Source organism: Coenobita brevimanus, chromosome 86 (assembly GCF_032717465.1).
Source record: "Coenobita brevimanus isolate Jiangsu-jjx chromosome 86, ASM3271746v2, whole genome shotgun sequence".
NCBI lineage: Eukaryota > Metazoa > Arthropoda > Malacostraca > Decapoda > Coenobitidae > Coenobita > Coenobita brevimanus.
In genome coordinates, this window is record NC_137039.1 from 30761444 (window position 1) to 30787898 (window position 26455).

At 47.4% G+C, this 26455-nt stretch overlaps 1 protein-coding gene across 1 annotated transcript in view; it reads right to left on the minus strand.

The window, feature by feature from the left end:
- Nucleotides 1–539: 539 nt before the first annotated feature.
- LOC145410703 (RNA-binding E3 ubiquitin-protein ligase MEX3C) overlaps nt 540–26455 on the minus strand; it is a 126048-nt gene continuing 100132 nt past the window's right edge. Inside the window, exons 2-3 of the mRNA XM_080280814.1 lie at nt 4971–5057; nt 540–2019 (exon numbers count right to left, since the gene is read on the minus strand). Coding sequence (XP_080136940.1) covers nt 545–2019; nt 4971–5057 — 1562 coding nt within the window. The 3' untranslated portion in view covers nt 540–544. The remainder of the gene's footprint in view (nt 2020–4970; nt 5058–26455) is intronic.

A 26455-nucleotide genomic window follows, 5' to 3' on the forward strand; every position in this document is an offset into this window, starting at 1 on the left:
CATCCACCCTCTGGTTCTCTACTTCTCCTTAGTGCCGCCCTCAGCCGTGCAGTAGTGTCCTGGTGGCTGCATGGCCCGGTGGTTTGGGCGGGTGCGGGCGGTGGGTGGTGGTGGGCGGTGTGATGCTCAATAAGAGCTGTCAGGATATGTAGCATTCGTTGTGAGGTGGGCGGGGGGCGGGGAAGGGCAGGGCAGGGCAGGGTAGGGCGGAGGTTCAGATCTGGTGGGGGCACAGCGCCACCCGCCCCCCGCCTGGGCCAGCCCCGGGCCCAGCAGACAATGGGAGATCAGCAGCAGGACAGCTCAACCCGGCGGTCCGTATCACAGCCCCACACAGCTGTGGTCCCGCGGTGGCACCACACACAGGACACACAAGGACGCAGAAGGACCCCCCGCCGCCACCACCCGCGTCACACTCAAAAAAATGCCTTACACTCCAAGAGAAAAATTGAAATAAAAAATCTTGTGAATAGTTTACTAAAAAAAATTGGTAATTAGGTTAAGATAATACTCTGGGGCGCCCAGCAGCTAGGAGGGAGCCTGGTTAAGAGAAGATCCTGATGGCCTGTGTCACCTTGGCCCGGCATATGGGGCATTCTGCACCCTCAGATACCAGCTTCTTGGCGCAGTCCAGGCAGAAGAGGTTGTGTCCACAGGGCACGAGGGCAGCAACCACCTCATTCTCGCAACAGGTCACACACCGCTTCTTGTCCTCGCCAGCACCCTGGAACCCACTCAGATCAGGGGTTGAGGCTGGAGAGGAAGAAGCTGGGGAGGATGAGGCTGGCAGACCTCCCAGGCCACCAGTCAGAGCTGAGCTAAGAGAGGCAAGTGAGGCAGCAGCGGCCAGGCCTGGGGCGGAGTCAGAGCTGGTGCGGCGAGCAGGGGGGTGAGGCTCTAGGGAGGGTGACAGGCGGGAGGACGGGGGGGAGGCACCTGACACAGACGACGACCGGCGCGTCAGTGATGACGACAGGGTGGAGGACAAGGAGGAGAAAGTGGAGGACAGGGAGGAGCTGGAGCTGACTGTGGAGCTGACTGTGTTGCCCAGTGGTCGGCCCAGCTCACCCCAGATACTGGAAGGGGCTGGATCAAATGATGGAGAGGAGCCCATAGAAGAACCCAGAGAACCCAGTCCCTCATCTACCCCATAAAGGCCCAAGCCACCACCACCACCACCACCGGCCACATCCCCAGCCAGCTTAGTGCCAGCCACACTGCCACTGCCAGTGTTGCCACCGCTGAAGGAGGAGAATAATGATGTGTCAAGGCCGGGTGTGGCGGCTGTCTTGGTGGAGCCAGCCAACAAGGATGACCCAGCGTCACCCAGCAAGCTGAAGGCTGAATTGAGGTCGTTGAGGGTGTTGAGGGTATTGAGACCACTCAGCCCACCCAGACCCCCAAGTCCACCCAGGCCAGTTAGTCCATTGAGGCCAGACCCATTGGAGAGACTGTTCAAGCCAGAGCTGTTCATGGAGGCCAAGCCATTGAGGGAGGAGTTGTTGAGCTTGTACAGTGATGACACCAGCTCCGACGACCCCGACGAGAACAGGTTGTCCAGCCCGTGTGATGGTGGTGGGAAGTCGGTGTGGTGGCGGGCAGTGGCAGCAGCAGCAGCAGCAGCAGCTGCGGCTGCGGCTGCAGCAGCGGGCTCATCCTGATCCAGCAGGCCGCCCGTACGCATAGCAATGTGAGCCTCAATCTCCTTCCTGGCCTGCTCCACAGACTCAGGCAGGCCGGTCACCTCAAAGACAGGCTCCTTATCCCGCGATGGTGTGACGATATAGGTGTGTGTCTGCTGCTGGATGCGTTTGATGGTGGCACCCTTGGGCCCTACCACCAATCCCACCACACGGTACGGCACACGCACCTGGATGGTCACTTGCCCCGGAACGTTGGTTGGTGGGCCTGGTGCCATCGACCCGTTCAGGTTGTTCTTCCGGCAAGCACGAATCTGGCTGAAGTGCTCTGCTGCAGACAGAATTTCTCGCTTGGCCATGGCAACATCCTCCTTGCGACCTGTGGAGGATATGCAAACATCAGCCTCACAAACATTCATATGTACTGTGAAGACTCCTCACTTTATGAAAAATAAATGTAGCTACAGACTAAGTGATTAAAACCGGCTGATGTAGCCTTGACTGTGTGTACTTTGACAGTGAAAAAATATTTATAAAAATAAAAAACAAAAAATAATGATCATAACTGATTATGGGAAATGCATTAAAAAAATTTTTGAACTTAAATCCAGAACTGCTGCACTCTCTTGATGAGTTTTCTTTAAAGAAAGCATGTCACAACTAAAGATTAACAGTGAGGCTGTACTTACACATAATGAGTATTGAGAGATAAAGGGTCTTGGCATAAGTGAATATAACATGCAGTACAATGAAGACTTCTCACAAATACTGGATTTAATGAAACTTACAAATAACTGATTAACACTTCATCAACAGCGACCACTTAAAAAAAAAAAAAAAAAAATCTCTGCAGCTCCCATACGTAAATGAAGATATTACACAACCACTGACTAAACACGTTACCAATAAACCAGACACATACGGTATTTATCCAGAAGCTACTTATCCTAATATAAACACCATTAATGACAAAACACCTGATTATCCTGACACATAAATCACGGTAAGTATGTAGATACCATATTAACCTCTTCAATACGATGACATCTTAATAATGTACTTTTGCTTTCTCACGACATTATTCTGCTGAACTGCGATGTCAGATACAACCTTCATCAGGTAAACCCCTTTACAAAAATGGAGATCCAGAAAGCTAAATACTTTAGCTTGACATCTGCTTGAATAAAATGAAAAAAGACGTTCTCTCACTGAAAGACTTACAGGAGGCATTAACAACAATCATTCATCTGTTTTTGTCTCTGTCTCTTTCTCTCTCCTCCATCTCTCTCTCTCTCTCTCTCTCCGGCTTGTCCTGGCATAATATTACCATTTTAAACGCCACAGAAGTAGGCCTAAAAAAATTTATGCGCCGCAGACAAAGACGAGGGCGGGGCAAAGGGGGAGGAAAGGGAGGAGGAGAAATGAAAAGTGAGGAAGGGAGAAAGAGGAAAGGTTGACGGTAAAGGAATGACTGGGTGTGGGATGAGGGAAGGGGAGAGGAAGAGGTACAGGAAAAAAAAAAAAAAAAAAAGGGGGGGGGGGAACGGTAAAAAAAAAAGGGGGGGGGGGACGGTAAAAAAAAAAGGGGGGGGGGGAGGAAGAGGTACAAAGGGAGAAAGGATGGATGGAAAGAACGATGGACGGAGGACGACGGATGTACTTGGTGTTGAAGGGGAAAGTGGGAGTATGGTAATGGAAAATTAATGTAAACGAGAAGGAATGACGTACAGTGAGAAATGGAAGGAAGGGGAAGGGGAGGGAAAAAGGTAAGGGAGACGTGAGGTGAAACAGAGTGCAAAATGGAAGAAAGGGGAAAAGAAGGAGTATGGAAGGGGAACAAGGGAAAAGGAAGAAATGAAGGTGGAAGAGAAAGATGACTGACGGGAAACTGAGAGAGTAGAAGAGGACGAGGAAAGTGGACGGGCGAGGTAAAAAAAAAAAAAAAAAAAAAAAAAAAAAAAAAAAAAAAGGTTAGGGAAAGTGAGGAAGGTGAGAGTGGAAGTACTGAAGGAAATAGTAAGGGTGAGGGGAGGGGAGGAAAGCGAAGGGAAAGGGAGGGGAGGAAAGCGAAGGGAAAGGGTGAGGGAGAATAATGAAAAATTGTAAGAAAGGGTATGGCTGGACACGCCCCTCTTTCTCTTCTTCCACAATACTCTTTCACATTCCTCTCTCTCTCTCTCTCTCTTTTGCATACACGCAAATACACTTGCTTTCCTCCACCCAACACACAGTCAGGCAGAATAGAATGAATAAATGCATGAAAGAAGGAAGAGAACAACGGAGAGAGACGGGGGGGAGGGGGGGCCAACAACCACACCCATTTCAAGCACTACTAGATCTACCACACCTCACCCAAAAGAAAACGGAGGAAAATAATGAAGAGTAAAATACACCACCACCTCCACCGTTCTGGCTCCCCCCCCCCCCCAGCAGCAGCAGACTGGGTGAGGAAAAACAAATATGATGCTAGGAGAACTAACCAACAGCATGCCCAATGAAGGAGCCACATGTTAATACATCATTCCAGCTCCCGAAATCCTCGTCCCACCTGAAGCAGTACCTGTTCACACGTAGTTCTACAATTACCTATCAGTGTCACTCCAACCAATGTCAAGCTGAAAAGGCGCGCCAACCTTTATGATAAATTCCTCCGTACAAATTCAATAACCAGCTAGACATCCTGCCAGTTCCCCGTGCCTCCTGAACCTCCATACTTTTCTTTCTCACACACTAACCTTTATTATCTAATCACCTTTCTCTTGGCCTACCACGTCTCCTCTGCTCACTCCTTTCTGTTGTAGGCACACATTAAGAAATACAATGTTATGCGGATAAATATTAAAAATACAAATGAACCATGGATAACTAGAATGGTACTCAGCAGAGCTCATACCTCCGCCAAGGCCCAACATGCAGTTCCTTTTAATTCAGTCGTCTAATTCAATATCAAATTCCTGGATCCGCACCTTTATCCGGATCCGCACCAAAGTTTAATGGAGTCTACTCTGGGCCAAGGTCCATTCTTCTACCAAGTTTCGTAGAAATCCGTCCAGTAGTTTTTCTGTAATCTTGCTCACAAACCAACCAACCAACAAACAAACAGACAGGGATGAAAACATAACCTCCTTGGCGGAGGTAAATATTACAAGCAGAAATACCAAACCTACCATCCAGTAACAACCCCTACTCTCATTTACTACGTCTATCCACCTTCTCCCTGACCTACCACACCTCCCACCTTCAAAATGTACTCATATTACCAGTACAAATATTACAAGCAGGAATATTACAAGTCTAAATATTACAAGTACGAATAACACAACCACCCACCAGTAACAACGAAGACAGGCTCCTCTCCTCTGACCGGAGTCTTAATGTACGTGTTGGTCTTTGCACGTAGGGCCTTGATCTTGCAACCTGGGGACACAAGATAAAAGAAAGTTAGCTTTAATTGACTGAGAATGTGAGCAAGTCGGCTATAACTACGAGCATAATAAAAGCTGGCTCAAACCGAAATAAGGGTTATGGTAGATTTAATCTGGAGAGAAGTGTGAGATGGCTCTAAATGTGTGGTGGAAATACTGCTCTGAGGGAATGAAAGTTAGATCTAATGAAAAAAATTACCTCTGAGTGGGGATCAAGAAACTACAGTATATCTGAGAGGGAATTCATGAGATATCTGTAAATGGGAACAAAAATATAGAGGGGGGGGGGGAAGTCAACACACTAAGTCGAAGTACCAAGCCACACTAAAAAAAAAAAAAAAAAAGCATTCTCATTTACGATAGCAAATCAAAGTTTACTCATACGTTTAAAATATAAGATTAAATTATGAATATACAGGTTATTAGTAAGCTTCTCTAACTCCTTTTGGCGTAAGATAAAAGTGACATTTCGTTCTTAACCCCAGGACTTTTTTTTTTAATTTGTATTTTTATTATTTATTTACCTGTAGTGATGACGTTTGACATATTTTAGCGATCCTTTGCATAATATTTTCTGCCCTATTATTTCCCCACTATATGATTTTTTACACAGCTCTAGAAAGACCCCATTGGTAAGAGGGTTGGTTAGAGGTTAAAGTTAGAATTATACAGCTTAGATGTTTGAATTATTCACTAAAATACCAACGTCATTATTTCCTAGCAAACCTCTCTCTCTCTCTCTCTTTTTCCTGGGGGGGGGAGGGGGAGGGGGGGGGAGAGTTTGTGTGGAAAAACTTGTTGCTGTGCGTAATTTTTTTCCCTCTCTAATTGCGAAAAGTTGGTTCTAGCACTGAGATTAAAGTTTGCTCTAATTATGAAGTTGTTTTTTATGCATCAGGGATTCTGCACGTTGAATAGGAAGCCCGTTTACGTGGGTTAACTCTCTCTCTCTCTCTCAGCATTATCCCCGCGTCTCATTCAAATACCAATCTCTCCCCCTCTCTCTCTCTTTCTCTCTCTCTCGTGCACAATGGTAGAGGAAATACCACACATTCTCTCTCCCTTACCACCAACACCTCTACCACAATCACCATAAATACCATACCTACCACCACCACCTGAGCACCACCCTACCACAACATTAAAAAAAACATAGCCTTCATATCTACCAAAACCATTCACAACAATCACCACCACCACCACCACCATCATTACCATAACCACAACAGCCACCATTACAACCATACTCATATCTGTCATTAAGTACCATAACCTTAAATTCCACTACCATACATCGCAACCACCATAACCATACTGTCCTACCATTAAAACCACCACACCATCTAGCCTACAATCTCCTACAACCATTACTGCCATTCTCCTTCCAAATACCAATATCCTAACTCTACCACAACAACCATAACCATCACAACCACAACTATCATCCTCCAGCAACCATACTAGGCCTATCGCAACCACTACAACTACCACAACAACCACCACAACCTTCATCGTGTCTGACCAAATGCGTTTTTGCCCAACAAGGAGGAATAATTATGGAGATGAGGCGAGAGTGAGGTGAGGGGAGGTGAAGTGGGGGGAGGGGGAGGGAGGTGGGATGGGAAAGGGGAGAGGAGAGGGAGAGGATTAGGTGGGGAATGGCAAGGAAAGGAAAGGAATTGAAAGAAACTGAACGCAAAGGAAAGGAAAAGAAAGGAAAGGTAAGAAGATAAAACAGGACTGGACAGAAGGGGAGGGGAGGGGGAGGGGAGGGAAGGGGAAGAGGAAAGGGAGGGGGAGGGGAAAGGGAGGGGAGGGGGAATGGGAGGGGAGGGGAGGGAAGGGGAAGAGGAAAGGGAGGGGGAGGGAATATATATGTTATGGTGAGGGATGGCAATGTGTTGGAGGGGAGGGGAAGGGACGGAAGGAAATGGGAGGGTAGGTATGAAGGTATGGGAAGGTCAGGTAAGTATGGTGATGGGAATGAATAAATGAATGAAGGAGAGATGAATGGATGAAGAAAAGATGTAACGGAAAGGATGAAGAGAAGAGAAGAGAAGAGAACGAAGCGAAGAGAGGAGAGGCGAGGAGGGAAGAGAGTAGAGGAGAAGAGGGGAAAAGAGGAGTAAAATGAGAAGGGGAGAAAAGAAAAGAAATGGGGAGAAAAGAGAAGAGATGAGGAGAAAGGAGAAGATGAGGAGAAAGGAGAAGATATGAGGAGAAAAGAGAACAGGATAAGAGAGAAGATATGAGGAGAAAAGAGAAGATGAGGAGAAAAGAGAAGAGAACAGGAGAAAAGAGATGAAGATTAAAGAGTGAAGAGAAAATGAAGAGGTGAGGAGAAAAGAGATGAGGATTAAAGAGTGAAGAGAACATGAAGGGAGCGGAAGAGAGGAGAGATTAGCATTCCTCCACCAATTCATCTTACTGCAGATTCTACCATCCACACATTATTATTATTATTATTATTATGGAGACAAGATGCAGTGGTTAGACAGAGTAAAAACGGCAACACAGAACCCAAGATCCAAACCATAACGCTGGCAGGAAATCGTCTCTTTCACCAGCTCCTTCCACTGTCTCAGAAACTCATCATCGTCATCAAAACATTCCTTATTTACGACAAAAACAATGTACACTGTCGATATTAATGAGCAAAATGTAACTCTCTCTCTCTCTCTCTCTCTCTCTCTCTCCTATTCAAAGTCCACCGTCAACCGCTCAAAACATGCAGCACGTAACACTCATTATATCCCATTGCACCCACGCAAATGAATTAAATAAATAAATAAATAAACAACTCCATACACCACAGTGCTGGCGCTAGTACCCACCGTCCATTGGCTACAGTAATTTCTTGTCATTTGGTATTCATTTACTGAGAGAGAGAGGGAGGGAGAGAGAGAGAGAGAGAGAGGACAAAGAAGGGCGTGGGGTTAGGGCAAGGTCAGGGAGAGAGAGAGAAAGAGATAGAGGTGGAGGGGGTGGAAGACGAGGGAGGGAGGGAGGGAGGGGATGGAAGGAAATGAATGATGTAACAAACTGTAAGAAAAAAAAAAAAAAAACATGGGTGGAGGAATGAGAGAAAATAGAAGGGGGAGAGATGGAGGGGGAGAACGAGAAAGGGCAAGATGGAAAAAAGAACAAGGGAGAGGTTACCTAGATATTAAAGGGTAACAAATATTTACAGACTGCACAGATCTTGCTGGCCTTTGTAGGTGGCCCGAACGTGAAATTAACAGAAAAACTTATGCTCAGATTACACAAGTTGAGGAATTATGCAGGTCTGAGAGAGAGAGAGAGAGAGAGAGAGAGAGAGAGAGAGAGAGAGAGAGAGAGAGAGAGAGAGAGAGACTACTCCATTTCCACCTATAGAAAACATTCCATTCCATCTGTGTGTGTGTGTGTGTGTGTGTGTGTGTGTGTGTGTGTGTGTGTGTGTGTGTGTGTGTGTACCAGCGTGCGTTCCCCCCGGATGTGGTGGTCAAACTCCTTCCCCTCCCCTCCACCTCTCTTCCCTCCCCTCCAGCTCCACCTCTCTTCCCCTCCACCTCCTCCATTCCCTTCTCCTCCACCTCCTCTCCTTCCATTTCCCCCCCCCCTCCACTCTCCTCCTATTTCCTTCCACCCCCTCCCCTCCTCTCCGTTCCTCCCTTTCCCTTCCACCCCTCCTTTTCTCCCTTCACCTTCTCACCCACTTCTTTTCTACCTTCACCCCCCCCCCTCCTCCTCTCAAGTGATGATAACCCAGTAACCACTATATCAGCACTACTACGCCTCACCACAACACCATCTCTATAACACTATATACATCACACACACACACACAACAAAAAAAAACTCATCACCAACACCATCACACAACACATAACACCATCTACACTATCACAGCACATCAGTACTGGACACTACCCAACACACACCAAACAATGTATCACACTACAATACCTATATATACACCACCACACTAACGCACCACATCACAATAACCACACTACCACACCACTACCCAATACCATACTACCACACAATATATCACACTGCAATACCTATATATACTCCATCACACTAACCTACCACACCACAACAACCACACTACCACAACACCAGACAAGGACACGTGGCCATTCAACCTGTCCAACCCCCCTTTCCCCTCCCTCTTCCTCCCCCTCCCCACTCTCTCATTTTCCGTCTTCCCTCCCCTCCCCGTATCTTCCCTCTGTCCATCCAACCATCAATCCATCCTCATTCCCTTCCCTCTCATTTTCCATCTTCCCTCCACCCATTCCTGCCCCTCTCCCATTCTCTCCTTTCCTCATCCCCGATCCTAACTTTCTCCCCTCCTTCCCCATCTTTTATTTTCTCCCTCCTTCCATCCACCAACCTCCTCTCCCTACTTTTCTGTTTCTCTCTTTCCATCCATCAATTCGCCCCTCCTCTCATTTTTCGTCTTTTCTCCCACTATCTTCCTCATTTACCCCTTACTCCAACCATCAACCCCCCTCTCTTCCCCCTGTACAATCCTCCAATACTACCCTCCCTTCCCCCTCCCCTCCATCTACACAATCCTCCTAAACTACCCTCCTCTCAAATTATTTTTCCCTCCCTCCCCTATTTGCCTCGTCTTTCCCTCCATCCATTAACCCCTCCTCCTCCCCCTCCTCCGGTAAAGATCAAGGTGAGGGAACCAGAAACACCCCCTCCTCCTCCTATCCCCTCCCCCCTCACACCTACTTTCCTTCCTCCGTTTTTTCCCTCTCATTTTCCCCTTCTATTTACGTCTCTCTCTCTCTCTCTCTCACTCACTCACTACTTTCCTTCGTCTGTTTACTCCCTCTTATTTGCCCCTTCTATTTTCGTCTCTCCGTTATCTATTCTTTATTACCTTCTCCTTTCCTTCTTGTCTTCTTCCCCCCCCCCCTGCTCCTCCTCTTCATCCTTCTCCATCCAGTTCTCACACAAAATCGTGACCATCTCCCCCCACCCCCTTCCCCCCTGCTCCCCACATCCACACACCACAAACACCACCACAACCTCATACCAAAAAATTACAAGTTCCACACATACCACCACAACATACCACAAAAAGACAAGCACCACACACCAACGCCACTAACACCACCACACAGTACCAACACATACCACAATATGTTCCTGAACATTACAGTACCGCACACAAATGATTACACAATATCATCACAAAGTACAACCACACCAGAAAATTAACGACGGCACCACACAACACCACCCCCACACCACACAACTGCACAGTACCACCACACAGTACCACCCCACACCACACAACTGCACAGTACCACCCCACACCAAACAACCGCACAGTACCACCCCACACCACACAACCGCACAGTACCACCCCACACCACACAACTGCACAGTACCACCCCACACCACCACCACCACATCAGACAACCGCAGAGTACCACCACATAACACGGCCAGGCAGCTTCAGTATCACGCATTACAACCACACACACTACCACACACAGCCACACTTGGTTAAGGATACGATCAGGACATTTTATCAGGAACTAACGATCTCTCTCTCTCTCAGGGCTAAGTGGGGAATGGGAGGGGGTAATTAACAGACTACACCCGATGGTTAGGTGGGGAGGAAGAGGAAGGGGAAATGAGGAGACGATAGAGATGGAGGAGTGGAGAGAATGAGGGAAGGGGAAAGGAAGGTTGAGGGGAGGGGCACGAAAGGCAAGAAGGGGAAGAAAGGATGAGGAGGGGAGACGAAACCTAGATGAAAAAGGAGAGGGCAGGGAAACAAGGTGAGGACAAGAGGGGAGGGGGGAAAGGAAACACATGAGGGAGAGGGAACGAAGCGTGGGGAGCGTCTGGGAGGGGAGATAGAGACGGGAAGAAGCCAAGGGGATGAAAGAATGGAGAAAGGGAGGAAAAATAAGATAATGTACAGGAAAGAGGGAGGGCGAAAAAGGGAAAGAAACAGGAGACGGAAAAAGAAGTGAGACGAGCGGAAGGGGGAGAGGGAAGGGGGAAGCATCCGGTAACCATTCAATGTCAGTGCCAACACTTTCCCTTACCCCCCTCCCCCTCCCTCTCATTCCCCCTCCCCTTCTCCCCTCCTCCTCCCTCCCCATCCGTCTCTTTCCCCTCCCACTCCTCTAGCGTAAACAAACACATGTACACAAAACCTTTCACACAATCGTACATGTGCACAGACGCATCTAAAAGCACACACACGAATATATGTACTTGAACTTGGCAACACACACAGACACAGATCAGGCACACATTCCGTGCACACACACACACGGTCACATACATCCACCACTCAGACGGGCACACCTGAGTACGTACATGAATCATAGTCCAAGACACGTCACACACACATACATGCATCCAAACATATGTATTGTACATATACATACATAATCACCTAAGTATGCACACACCTGAAAACATTATAAATCACACACACACACAATGCAAAACAAAGCTGTAAGAGAACATTTGTACGGTACACCTGTGTGTGTGTGTGTGTGTGTGTGTGTGTGTGTGTGTGTGTGTGTGTGTGAGAGAGAGAGAGAGAGAGAGAGAGAGAAGTGGAAGAAAGAGAGGAGTATAGAGAAGAGGCCGGGGAAGAGGAAATAAGAAAGAGAGGTGTGAGGGGGAGGCGAGGGGAGAGGATGTGGAAGAGGTGGCGAAAAAGAGGAGGGTATGTGCGGTAGGGGAAGGGAGGGGGATGCAGGGTCAATGTCAAAGCCGATCTCTCCACGACTCATCTTCCCCCTACTCCCCCACCCCTTCCCTCCCCCTCCCCTCACTCTCACTCTCTGGCTCACTCACTTTCGCGCTGTCATTAACTGGCACTTCTTTCTTTCTCTCTCTCTCTCAAGTAATCTTCACTTCCTCTCCCATAATTTCCCCCCCCCCCTACTCCTCTTCTTCCCCTCCCCATCCTTCTCCACATCACCACAAACATCTACACATCACTCTTCCTTTCTTCTCTCGCCTTCTCTTTTCTCTCCTTTTTTTCTTTCTTGCAAGTCTCCACAGATAATTCCTACGTTCCATCATCTCCAAATCTATCTCTCACTCTCCTCTGTCACCTCCTTATCTCCTCCCTCCCCATTCCCTCACTTTCTCTCCCCATTTACTTATCTTAACGTGACACACCTTCCCCTCCCGTCCCTCTCTTCCTACCTATCTACCCCTTCCCTCCCTCATCCTCTCCCTATGTGCCTCCCCTTCCCTCCTCCTCCTCACTTCATCTCAACATTTAATTCCCACGTTCGAGTCCACTCCCCTCCCTTCCCCCCTATCCCCCTTCCCCCTTCTCTCTCAGCCCAAACGCCATCTGTCGCCAGCTCACGTTGTCAGCAGCAGTGAAGCGTGTCAGAGGCACACCTAGATTTTACTTACACACACACACAAACCCCCCAAGTTCCTATCACAACTATCACTATCATAATCATTACTGTACTAATCACACCTACCGCTACCCTCAACTGGCTATCATTCCACTACTACCACCATCACAACAAAACCATTATCAAAACTACTACTACTACCGTAACAATTATCCCTACCAATACTACCACAACCGGTACCACTAATACCACCTGCCACAACAACAACCACACCTAGAGAAACCAAAAGGCCTTCCTCCTGACCTTTCTGTCTAACCTCGCTCCCTTAACCCATGTGCTTACTTATCCACCTCCTAACCTACACACCTTGCCTACCTACCAACCTACCTAACCCAACTGCCTACCCACCAACCTACCCATCAGCCTACCCTGTGACGTTACACACCAGCCTAGGTACTTGCCTGCCTACCTACCCACCTGTCCCTCCTTACCTAAACTTTCCAATGTAACACACCTGCATCTCTACCCACCTGCCAACCCATCTACCCACTTTAATCTCAATTTCCAATTTAATATAATCTAACAACTGCCTACCTACCCATCTACCCACGTATATGCCAAACTATTTACCTACTCACTTACCGTCCTATTCACCTATCTCAACTTGACCTACCTGCTTGCCTACCCACCTGTCTCACCCTACCTGCCTTCCTACCCATCTATCTCGACTTACTCTACCTGCCTATGCTTTCAAATTTAATGTAATCTAAACACCTGCCTGCCTACCCACCTCTCCATCCACCTGCGTGCCAATGCCCCAGTGTCCTGTCTGGGCGTCATGCTTGGGTGGTGAGGCAGAGCGGGGGAGGCAGAGCTACAGAGAATGAGTAGGAAAAAGGCAGACGAAGGAATGGAAGGGGGGGGGGGGAGAGGGTACAAGTGAAAGAAGGATAACCAGGGAGCGTAGTGAAGGGAGAGAATAAGGACTGAGATGGAAGTGATTGGTAAAAAGAATGGACAGAATAGGGATTGAGACGACATGGTGGATTCAAGGAGTTGGAAGGATTGAAACGAAGTGAGAGGTATAAAGATGAGACTGAGATGGAAAGGTGAATACAAGGATGGGGAATGGCATGGATAAAGGACAGAAACGATAAGGGAAGAAGAGGGAGGGGGCGAAAATAAGAACTGAATGGGAAGGGATGGATACAAGGAAGAGAGTGAGGGGACAGAAAAGGATGGGATAGAAAACATGTGACAGGGAGATGGATAGAAAGAGGTGTACAAAGGAAAGCAAACAGCCGCAGGTCTATATTGGTCCTCTTCAAGCTGCTACTGAGACTATGGCTATAATAAAGCGTGTCAAGGGAGAGGAGATGACGGTGGGGGACAGGAAGAAAGGAAGGGGCACGAGGGAGGAGGAAAGGGTGGGAGGGAAGCATGGTTGGCCCGATTAATATCAAGTGATTTAAATCGATTATGATCAGAGAAAAAAAATCACTGATAATAATAAAAAATATTTTAAATAAAAAAAATAAAACTGGGCGAACAAATGCAGTACTTACACCTGCTCATTACTTTGCATATTTGATTGACCCAAGGTATCAGGGTAGGTGTCTCACCGATGATGAGACTGAAGTGCAGAAAATTACGTTGAAAAAATTATTCCCAAGTTTCTTCCACCATTAATGAGCTACCGAGGAAAGACCACGCCTTTCTATCAAATGCATTTTAAAGATGATGTTTTTTGTCTTCTATTCTACAATATGATCTATACTCTATGAACAAAGAGTAATACAGGTATTATTTGTTCTACGCAAATGCAGAAACCTTTATTTCCTATTTTTGAAAATCATAAGCATTGTTTTCCCACATTAAAACAGATACTACTAATTTATAGTTCAGTATATGATGTTATTATGCAGGTTCCTGGATCTCAGTCCATTTTTCCAATAATGATGGTTATTATTTTCATAAAGGTCATGTTAATTTTATTTTAGGAAATTACTTTTCAGTATCAGTAAATATAGTTCACGGAAACTTATCAAGCCAAACTATACCCAAAGTAATAAAAGAAAAAAGTAATGTTACATTTTTACATGTATACGATAATGACTTTAAACATATTATGTAGCCAAAGGTGTGCATTATGATATAAACAAATTAAATGTTAATAAATGGGTATAAAAAAGAATACCGTCTATGTTTGTTTATATAAAAAATCGGAATTTTTTCAACCCTGGGTGGAGGGAAAGGGGGAAAGAGAGAAGTACGTAGAGAGGAAGCATGGAAGGGAGAGGAAGAAAGGAAGCCGGGGGGGAGGGGAGAAAAAAGGGAGTAAGCAAAGGGTAGGATGGGAGTGGAATGGAAAGGAGTGAATGGAATGGAGAAAAAAGGAATGGAATGGAAGGGTAGGATAGGGAAAAGAATGGAAGCAAACCGAAGGGAAGGGAAGAGAAGGAAGGAAGAGGAAGGAAGAGGAAGGAAGAGAAAGGAAGGGCAAGGAAAGAGGATAGAGGGAAGGGGAAGGGGAAGGTGGGGGGGGGCCTGATTCCAATCGTACCCTGAGCCTCACGGAATGTCAAAATATGGAGTGCAGGTCAGACGGGGTACACGTGTGTGTGTGTGTGTGTGTGTGTGTGTGTGTGTGTGTGTGTGTGTGTGTGTGTGTGTGTGTGTGTGTGTGTGTGTGTGTGTGTGTGTGTGCGAACGTTGTTTTTATGTGCATCTTTATTACATGCGATTATTTGTATCCTTTATGTCAGCATGTGTTTCGTTTCTCTCTCTTTCTTACCTATTATTCATACCTCACCACCCTCCCCAACCTTTCTCCCTACTTCCCTACCTTCCTGCCTACTCGTCTGACTTCCTGCCTGCCCTCCTCCCTTACTGTTAACGTTCTAACTTCCTGCATACCTCACTACCTTCCCACCTTCCCTCTCCAAACACCTACATGCCTACCCAGTCCATATTCCTACCGCCCAACCGAACATTCCTACCTCTTCAGCTGCCTTCCTGCCTGCCTACTTCCTCCTACTTACCAGCCTGCCAATCTGCTTGCCCCTCTACATCCCTCTGTCTGCCTACCTTTCTGACTGCCTGCCTGCCTGCCTACCTACCTACCTACCTCTGCCTGCCTGCCTGGGTGTGCGCGTCACAAGCCTAACCTGGCGCTCTAGGCTACCACATTCCTCCCTCCCACGCCACCACTGTTGCTACCACACATCTACCATACATACTACCACACATACCAAACAAACACTACCACACACATACACACACCTACCTTACATACTACCATGCCACCTCTGTTACAAACACACACATTACCATACCTACCTGGCATACAACTGGTACCATCACACACTACCACTACATCTAGCTACCATACACACTACCGTAGCACACCTGTAGTTAGTTCATCCATAATTACCGCACACTATCACACCTACCACACTCCACACTGCCATGCAACCACTCCACCACACTTATAAGGTTATTACAGTCTACAACCCCCACACACACACTACCAAAACATGTACACAAACACAGAAACTTACTACAGTACCTCTAGATGGCCACCTGGACAGATATTGACATACTGCTAGATGGACAGTCACGGCGCACAGGTAAACAGATACGAATAGATAGACAGATAGATACACACTGCATACGGTACATCACCACCACCACAATCCCTATCACCACGATTATCACTATCATCACCAATATCACCACCACCACCACCATCACCACAAAAACCCGAGACATTACTTGCTGAGGTTTTTACCCTCAAACTCACACCGCTCCTCCTCCTCCTCCCCTACTCTTCCTCTTTCTCCTCCTCTTCCTCTTTTCCTTGTCTTCTGTTTCTCCTTCACCCGCATCTGCTCTTGCTTCTCCTCTACTCTTACGCTTTATCCTCCTCTTCTCCTTCCTTCTTTATCTTGTCTTTTCGCTTCTCCTCCTCCTCTTTTCCTTCTATGTCTTTTCTTTAATTTTCTTCTCCAGCTGCTATCCCTCCTCCTCCTCCTCCCCCACACCCCCTCCTCCTTCCTTACCCCTCTCCTCCTCCCTCACCCCCCCTCCAACACTTCCTCCTCACCACTCAAGATCACTTTATACTCCTTCACGCAAGTCTCTCAAGGAAGAAGGAAGGAGGGAAGAAAGACAGGAAGGAAACAGCAAGTAAGGCAAGACGGAAAGAAAAAAAGGTGATTAATAAAGAGTGGAAGGAAGGAAAAATGAGGAGGGGGGGAAGAAAGAGAGAAGATGGAGAGTGAGGGAAGAAGGGGGGCAGGAAGGGGGAGAGAAAGGAGAGAGGATGGAGGATGAAGAAATGGGAGAAGAATGAAGAGGCAATGAAAGGCGAGGGGAAGGAGACGGGGGGGGGGGAGCAAGATGGAAAGGAAGGGGAGGAAGAGATGCAAAGGTAACGAACGGGAGGTACGGTAGAGGGAGCAGTAAGGGTGGAGAGAGGGTGGGAGGAAAATGGGGAAGGGTGGAAAGATGACGAGAGGGAGGGAGAATGAAGGGTGGATAATGAGAGGGAGACAGAAGGATGGAAAGGGAAGGGGGAGAGGGAGGGAGAAAGGAGGGGGAGGAATAAGGGACGGGGAGGGAGGGAGAAGGGAGGAGGAGGAATAAGGGAAGGGGAGGGAGGGAGAAGGGAGGAATAAGGGAGGGAGGGGGAGAGGAAGAGGGAAGGTAAAGGGAGGGGGAGGAATGAGAGACAGAGCAGGAAGGGAGGGGGAGAGGGAGAGGAAGGACGAAGGGAGGGGGAGGGAGGAAGAGGGGAGGAAAGGGAGGGAGAAGGGAGGGGAGGGAGAAGGGAGGAGAGGGAGGCAGGGAGAAGGGAGGAGAGGGAGGCAGGGAGAAGGGAGGAGAGGGAGGCAGGGAGAAGGGAGGAGAGGGAGGGAGAAGGGCATACACCAATGACCGTCCGCCCTTGAACCTCACATGAATCTTACTATCTCACTCACTCAATTCACTACCTCTCACTCAATTCACTCACTACCTCTCACTCAATTCACTCACACTCCTTCCTCATTTACTAACACTCACTTCATTCTCTCTCTCTCAGCCCGTGTCAGCCCTGGATACAAAAGATAAGTCCTCTAACATCAGGAAATTTGTATCTCATTCCAGGTAAAGCCAAACTCTCTAACATGAAGTAAAGCCACACTATTTTATTAATTTTAATGATGATAAGGTGGTGGTGGTAATGCATATACCAAACATCCACACACACACACAATTATTCACTGATCTAATAATTCCTCATTCACTTACCGGTACACATTTATATACCCAGTGAACCAACAGCATAATTATACATAATGGAGGTGGGGGACACGAAGGAGAAGGGAAGATGATGAAGGGAGGGGGGAAAAGGAAGGAGGATGGGGCAGGGAGAGGGGAAGGAGGAGAGGGAACGGGAGGGTGGAAGAAAAGGGGAAAGAGGGGGAGGATAAAAAGGGGAAATGGAGAGGGAGAACTAAAAAAATGAGGGGAGGAAGGGGGAGAAGAATATGAAGAGGGGAGAAGCAAGGGAGAGGGGAGGGAAGGAGGGATAAGAGGAATAATGAAGGAAGGCGGAGGGGAATATAAGAGAAGGGGAGGGGAATGGGGGTGAAGGGGAGGGGAATGGGAGTGAGGGAGAGGGGAAAAGGGGAGGGGGAGGGGAATGGGACAGGGGGAGGGGAATGGGAGTGAGGGAGAGGGGAATGGGAGTGAGGGAGAGGTAGGGGGAAGGGAGGGGGGTAAGAACTGCATTCCTTTAAATCCTTGCACTTAAATATAGCCTTAAAAGTCACTGACCCTAAAATGACAAGGGGTACAGGTTGCATTTTAGGGGATGGGTAGGTGGGTGAGTAGGTGGTGGGTAGGTAGGTCAGTAGGTAGGTGGGGAGGGAAGGAGGAATATGAGAGAGAGAGAGAGAGAGAGAGAGAGAGAGAGAGAGAGAGAGAGAGGAAAAGACAAAGGAAGTGGATTGTGTGTGTGTGTGTGTGTGTGTGTGTGTGTGTGTGTGTGTGTGAGGAAAGTGAAGAACACAAGCACAACAAAAACACACCATTGACCTTGAACAATGACCTGGGTTGAGATTCCCTCCCTCACACCTCCTCTCTCTCTCTCTCATACACACACACACACACACACACACACACACACACACACAGACTGTAATGTGTGTAAGGTTTGGGTGCTTGTTCTAGGCAGGTCATAACAAACTCGGATATAACTATGGTATCTATCTTATGAGTTAATGACATTGTAAGCAACGACTGCGTATCTACAATATATAACCTGGCTCTCCTCCCCTCTTTCCTCCCTCCTCCCCCTCCCTCTCACATGCATACAACAATTCCCCCCCCCTCTCACCCTCTTTACCTCCCCCCCTCTCCTCCACATTTACATCTCCCTCCCTCCTTCCCTCTCAGTCACTGCTCCTCTCTTCCCTCCATCCCCTCCTTAAACATACACTCCCCTCTCTTGTCAGTCTCTCACACACCCCCTCACGATTCTCCCTTCCCTCCCTCCCCATCACATCCTCCTCCCTCCCTCTCACTCCTGTCTTCATCCCTCACACCCCGCCGCATCTTTGTCTCATAATATAGATACCACAGTCGTAGTTTTCTTTCTTCTAAGCAACTTCGGAAGAATTATTAGGTCTCTTGCTAACTGCTTTCCTTTGCATGGTATTTCCCTCTCTCTCATATGATCGACTTAGAATTAAATACGGGACAGTTTTCTCTAGCTGAAACTAATCTCTCTCTCTCTCTCCCCAACCGTGTAAGCCGGCTATATTGACCAGATTCCTATGTTGGTCTGGTATGTCCTGTGGGGGGGAGGGGGTATTTGGGTAGGGGAAGGGACGGGGGGATGGGTAGGTAAGGTACAAGAGGGCGAGGGAGGAAATGCAGAGGCTGGGAGAGAGAGTTACATTGTTGCACAGATACACAGACCATACAGACTGAGATGCTTTCCATAGGTGGTCCGGCCTTAACGCTGTTTGTGTTTTATAGAATGTGTGTGTGTGTGTGAGAGAGAGAGAGAGAGAGAGAGAGAGAGAGAGAGAGAGAGAGAGAGAGAGAGGGGGGAGTAATCAACAAATACTGCATAAACAGGAGATAAATGGGCTAGATGGATACATTTATGTAGATATAGACAGGGAGGTGTATAGTTACATACCATCCACGTGCCACAAGGAAGGAGGAGGGGAGGGGAGGGGGAGAAGAAGAGATAAGAAGACCGGAGAGGAGGACTGAGGGAGGGAGGAGAGGGGATGTGCGGTGGAGAGGGAGTGGGAGGTGAGGGAAGGGGGTGTGAGGGAGTAAAGAGAGTGAGAGAGGAGGGGAGGGAGTGGAAGGGGAGTAAAGGGAGTGAGATGGGAGGATAGGGAGTAAAGGGAGTGAGAGGGGAGGATAAAGAGCAAAGGGGGTGAGGGGGGAGGATAAGGAGCAGAGGGAATGATGAGGGAGGGAGAAGGGAGGGTAGTGGAGGGGAGGGGGGGGACAGACAAATGCACGGATATACTTACATTTTTTCATGCGGTACAAAAAGGCAGGGAGGGGAAAGGGAGGGCAGGGGAGGAGATGTACAAAATGGGAGAAGAGGGGGATGAAGGGAAGAAGGGGAGAGAAGAGAGGTATGAAGAGAAGAGGGGAGGAGTGAGGGATGAAGAGAATAAAAGGGGAGGAGAGTGGGATGAAGAGGGGAGGAGAGAGGGATGAAGAGAAGAAAAGGGGGGGAAGATAGGAGACGGAGGAAAATGGGGGAGGGGGGACTGACGGCTAGATTTATGGAACGATAATCTAGTTTCAATCACAACACGTGCTGGAAGGGGAAGGGGAAGGGGAGGGGAGGTAAACCAGGTACTTCCATAACTCCCTCTTACGTAAACCCTCCCCCTACCCTACTCTTCCTCCCTAATACCTCCCTCCCCTCCCCCGCCCTCACCCTGTCCAAATGCCTGTGTTTTTTAATTCATGGGACCGACCGCCGGACCTCTCAACCCACACTCACGCACATGACTCCACTCGGCCACTACCAAAAATTAACTTTATTTTAAACGAATATTTTCAGATATTTTGTTCATTGTCTACTGTCTCGTTTTCGGTTTTATTTCCATTTTCTTTACTGCTCATCTCCCTCTCTCGTCTAATCGGTCAAAGGAAGTGCAAGGCATTTTTTTTTTAGAGAGAGAATCTCAATTATCTCTTTTTTACCACTTCTGGTCCTTCCTTTCTCTAACAATTACCTCATTTTCTGGCATATTTCCCCATTTTCTTTCATTTCCTTCATTTTCCAACAACTCTCTCATTTCTATTTCTTTACATTTTAGTTTCTCGACAAATTTTCTTCGTTTTTCTTGCCGTTGTTTAAGAGGAAATACCTTAATCTGAAGCCTCGATTTGATTTTTTCATATTCATTCTTTGTAGTACCCTATTTCGGCGGTTTCTCAACTCTCTCAGCCCCTCCCCTTCTTTTCTTAAATCTAAATATTATTCTCTGGTTTTTATCATTCATTCTTCCTTCCTTCTACATATTTATTGCCCAATTCTCCAATTTTACCTCTCTCTCTCTCTCTCTCTCGTCACACTCATGCACACACTAACTATTCTAGGTTCATTCATCTCATGCACTCTCACTCTTTTTGAACCCCCTTCCTTCATCCCTCTCTCTAAGTTCTGTATCCATACTTGGGGCGAACCACCTAGAAAGGACCTCGATGTTTGTAATCTATGTATCTACGTATCCTCTCTCTCTCTCTCTCTCTCCACACAAAAACACAGACATTCACGCACATAATCACGACACGAACACACGCACAAAAACACACACGCAACATCACAACACAAACAAAGAAGAGAAAGGGAGAGAAAGAGGGACGTCAAACGGAAAGGAATGAGAAAGAACCGAAGGGAGAAAAGAAAAATGTGTACAAATATAGACTGACGAGCACTGATGACAGGGCGAAGGGAGAACAAGTGAGAAAGAGATCAGAGAAGGAGAAGGAGGAGGAGGAGGAAGAGGAGGAGGAAATAAGAGGTTGAGGAGGGAGAGGTGAAGGAGAAGGATTTAGTGAAGGAAATGAAGGAGTGTGGGTGGTCGTGGGAGGGGAAAGGGGGAGTGGAAATAGGTGAAGATGGATGGAATGAAAGAACAGGAGAGAGAGAGAGAGAGAGAGAGAGAGAGAGAGAGAGAGAGAGAATGGTGTAACCTTGAGGATAGACGGAGCGTACAATGATCCCTCCCACACCACACTCCCCCTCCCCTCCCACCCCTACACACTCCCTCCCATCCCACCCCCCTAACCCTTACACCTTCCCACCCACTCCACCTCTACATACCCTCCACCCCCACGCACACACTCCTCCCCAACTCATCCACCCCACACCCACCCTCTACACATTCCCTCCCACCCCTCTCCCTATAAGCTCCCTTCCATAACTTCCACTCCCTCCCACACCAGCTTCACATCAAACCACACCTACACCAGCCCTACCCTCCCACTACATTACTTACTCTCTACACAGACACATCCACACCCCAACCATACAGTCCCTATGTCCCCCACCCACCTCACATCTGCCATCCTCTCTATCCAAACCCGTCCACTCTATCAGCACCCATATCCACCCGCTCAACCAACACCCACATCCACGCTCGCCCACTTCCCTCACACCCACACCCGCCCACATCCCTCCCACAAACCACTCACCACCTCCACGTCTCCACAACCATCGTCCACACACCTGTAAAAAGAGAGAATAAAGTTAGCTCAGGAAAAAATAAAGTTAAATTACAGACACACCACTATACAATTAACCCTTTCAGTGCCTTTTTTTTTTTTTCTTTTCTTCTTTTTTTTTTTTTTTTTTGTAAACCTTAAGACGATTTTATGGAACTCAGGGAAAGCCTCTCGCACTGAAGGGATTAATCAGTTTCCAAGTCATTGCTGAAACGTGAACCCGGTGGACTGAAGGCTATAATGGTCCTTTTCCTCCAGTCCACCTTCCTCCTAACAGGGAATAGGGAAATAGTGGAGGGACGCTTGTACAGTCACGAAGTTGAGGCGGCCGGTTTTATCAGTGCCACCACACGAAGGCATTCCTCTTCAAACCCATGATCACATCTTGGAGTCAGTATATTCTTGCTGTCCATTGTATATATATATATATATATATATATATATATATATATATATATATATACACACACACACCGTTATAAAACGAGAAAACCTTAACTCAACCTCTAACCTTAGTTTTTGCAGTAATTTGGAGATAAGGTTATCTTTTTAATTAAACCAGCGCAAGAAACCCTCCTAGACAAAATCAGATGATAGACCTCCCCCCCTCTATCACGAAATAATAATAATAATAATAATATTAAAAATGAAAACTAAAAGATCCACAACGTGGGGGAAGAGGGGGTATGACACAGCAGAATATCACACTGGCTTTAATTATAAATAGTTCAAGACACTGCCTGGAGGTGAGGATGAATATGAAGGAATATGTGAGGAGGGAGGACGAGGAGGAGGGGAGAACAGAGGGAGGGAAACGGATTGAGGAAGAAGAGGGAGGAGAGAATGGAAAGGAGTGGATGGATGAGGAAGAAAGAAGAGAATGGGAAGGGGAGGGAACGAGAGAAGAGAAAGGAAGGAAGAACAGAGATGGAAGTGGGAGGAGAGAGGATGGGAGGGAGACGAAATACGAGAGAAGGCATGACAAAGGAAAGCATGACAAAGGAAAGTGAAAAAACAAGAGAAAAGAGAAGACATGAGGAGAGGAAAAGAACAGAAGAGGGACAAAAAAAAGAGGTGGGGAGAAGGAAGAGGAGAATAAGGAATGAAGGAAAAGGGGGAGGGGAGAAAGAGTGATGAGGAGGGAAGAGCGGGAAGGGGACTGCGGAGGAGACGGGAGGAAGGGAAGGGGAGGGGAGGGAGAAAAGGGGAGGGGAGGGAGGGGAGTCACTAAGGAAGGGTACGAAATGGAGAGGGAAACGACAAATGAGAGAGAGAGAGAGAGAGAGAAAATGAGAATGGAGGGGGGGGGGGAATAATATAAATCAAGATCAAGGAAAAAGTAAAAAAATAAGAAGGACGTAAAGGAGGAAGAGGAAGAAGTAAATACAGGAAGGATGATAAACAGGAAGAAAATGAATAAATAAAGGAGGAATGACATGAAGGAAGAAAACGGGGAAACGTGAATAAATTAAGCATGAGGAAGATGAAGAACCGAAGATAAGGAAGGAAGGATGGAAGGAAGGAAGGGGGGAAGAAAGGAAGGAAGGAAGGAAGGAGGGAAAGAAGGAAGGAAGAGAACAATGGGCGTGGCTTTTAACATTCCTCATCTTCCCCCTTCTCCCTCCTCCCCTACCACTCTCCTTCTTCCTCCTCCTCCCCTATTACTCCTCTTCTTCTTCCTCCTCCTTCTGTGCAATTCTCTTCTTATTCTGATCGTCACACCTTCATCTCCACGCCTCTTCTGTGCTATCCTTGTCCTATTCTTATCTATTCCTACCCCTGACCAGGACTTGCCCTAGTATGGACCCACTGGCCTACTACTGCTATCCTCTTCATCCCCCTGCCTCCCCTTTCCCCCTCCCTTTTCCCTCCCCAACACTATCAATCCTAACTAGAGGGGGAGGGGGGGAGGGGAGAGTACTGGCAGACGGACGAACTCCTTGTACCCTTGTCCTCTCTCACCTCTACTCTCTCTCTCTCTCTCTCACACACACACACACACACACACACTCACACACACACCCTCCCCAGTTATACAGATCACACAGACTTGGAGGTTTCTTCTACATGGTCTGGCCTTAAGAGATAGCAGATTTGAGAGAGAGAGAGAGAGAGAGAGAGAGAGAGAAACTATTAAGCTCTCCAAGACCTACGTAAACTACCTTCCTACCTACCTGATTGCCTACTTACGGTACCAATCAAATTTACAACCCCATCTCGGAACCTACCAACCAATCTTACATACCTACCGATCTACTTACCTCTTGCGATTAACCTACTTACCGAATCATCTCTTTACCAACTTACAAACCTATCTACTAACCCACATTCTCTATACCGTTTTTTTTTTTTTTACCTAACCACCCACCAACCAACCTCCCTACTCATCAACGTACCGCCCCATTTACTACCTACCTTCCTGCCTAGCTATCTACCTAACCATCTACTGTACCTACTTACCTACCTGTCTAAAGTAAATCAACTGACACACTAACCCATCACTTAACTTTCAAAATAATAATAATCTACTTACATAAATACCCACTTACCCATCTATCTGCCTACCTACCAACCCACCTACCTACAGTGCCTTACCTACCTCTCTACCAACCATCTCACCTACCTACAGTACAGTTCCTTACCTACCTCTCTACCCACCATCTCATCTACCAACCCACCTACCTACAGTGCCTTACCTACCTCTCTACCCACCATCTCACCTACCAACCCACCCACCTACCTACAGTGCCTTACCTACCTCTCTACCCACCATCTCACCTACCAACCCACCCACCTACCTACAGTGCCTTACCTACCTCTCTACCCACCATCTCACCTACCAACCCACCCACCTACCTACAGTGCCTTACCTACCTCTCTACCAACCATCTCACCTACCAACCCACCCACCTACCTACAGTGCCTTACCTACCTCTCTACCAACCATCTCACCTACCAACCCACCCACCTACCTACAGTGCCTTACCTACCTCTCTACCAACCATCTCACCTACCAACCCACCTACCTACAGTGCCTTACCTACCTCTCTACCCACCACCTCACCTACCAACCCACCTACCTAGTGCCTTACCTACCTCTCTACCCACCATCTTACCTACCAACCCACCTACCTACCTCTCTACCAACCATCTCAGCTACCAAATCACCTCTTGCCTGGTCTCCCCTTTGTCTGCGTAAAGGCTGAGCTAAATATGTGATGCAGCGCCCGTCCTCGTGACATTTCCATCAGCTACCACAACTACCAACATTCATCACCACTACTACCAACATTTTCACTTCCACTACCACTAACATGTTCACCACTACTACCAACATTTTCACCATTACCACAACGACCAACACTGTCATCACTACCACAGCTACCAACATTCATCACCACCACTACCACAACTACCAACATTCATCACCACTACTACCATTTATTCAACCACGACTACCAACATTCATCACCACTATCACCATTTATTCAACTACAACTACCAACATTCATGCAACCACAACATTCCTTCCACCAAAACTACAACCACCGCCCACAGCTACCACAACCACAACTACCACCATCGAGGGCATCAGGTGAGTCAGGGTACAGACAGGGCGGGGCCGTCTGAACCTACCACCATCACTACCAACATTACCACCCTTACGCCACTACCACTATTCATTCAACTACCACTACCCGCCCTACCACCATTACTATATTACTTTCACTGCTACCACTATCACCGCTGCTACGACTACTACTAGCCTACTGCCTCTACAACCATCATCACCACTATTACTACCGGTACTAATATGAATACCATGAGTGTGTGTGTGTGTGTGTGTGTGTAACAAAATACCATGTTTACAATGTCACACCATCACCACCCCTGCCAGGCACAAGGTATGGCAGGTAGGCAGGCAGGTGGTGAGGCAGTGGGGATAGGCAGGAAGGCGGCAACCACGAGGCCTCCATTACCTAAACCTTACCACCTCCAGACGATTTTATTCAGCTTATGAGAGACGGAACTGGAAGGGTTAGATACCGTACAGCCTTTACTATCCTTTACTTCGTCTCCCTTGAAAAACAGTTTGGAAATAGCAGTAATAAAATGTTCAAGCAAGTCACCGGGTTAAAGAGGTGAAGATAAACAGGCTTGTGAGTAAGTAGGTCCGGTCGACTGGTAAGTAGGAAGATGCAGTAGGTACGTAGGTAGACAGAGACAGATAAAGAGGACACACACATACACCTAGAATAGTGACGGTAAATTGGAG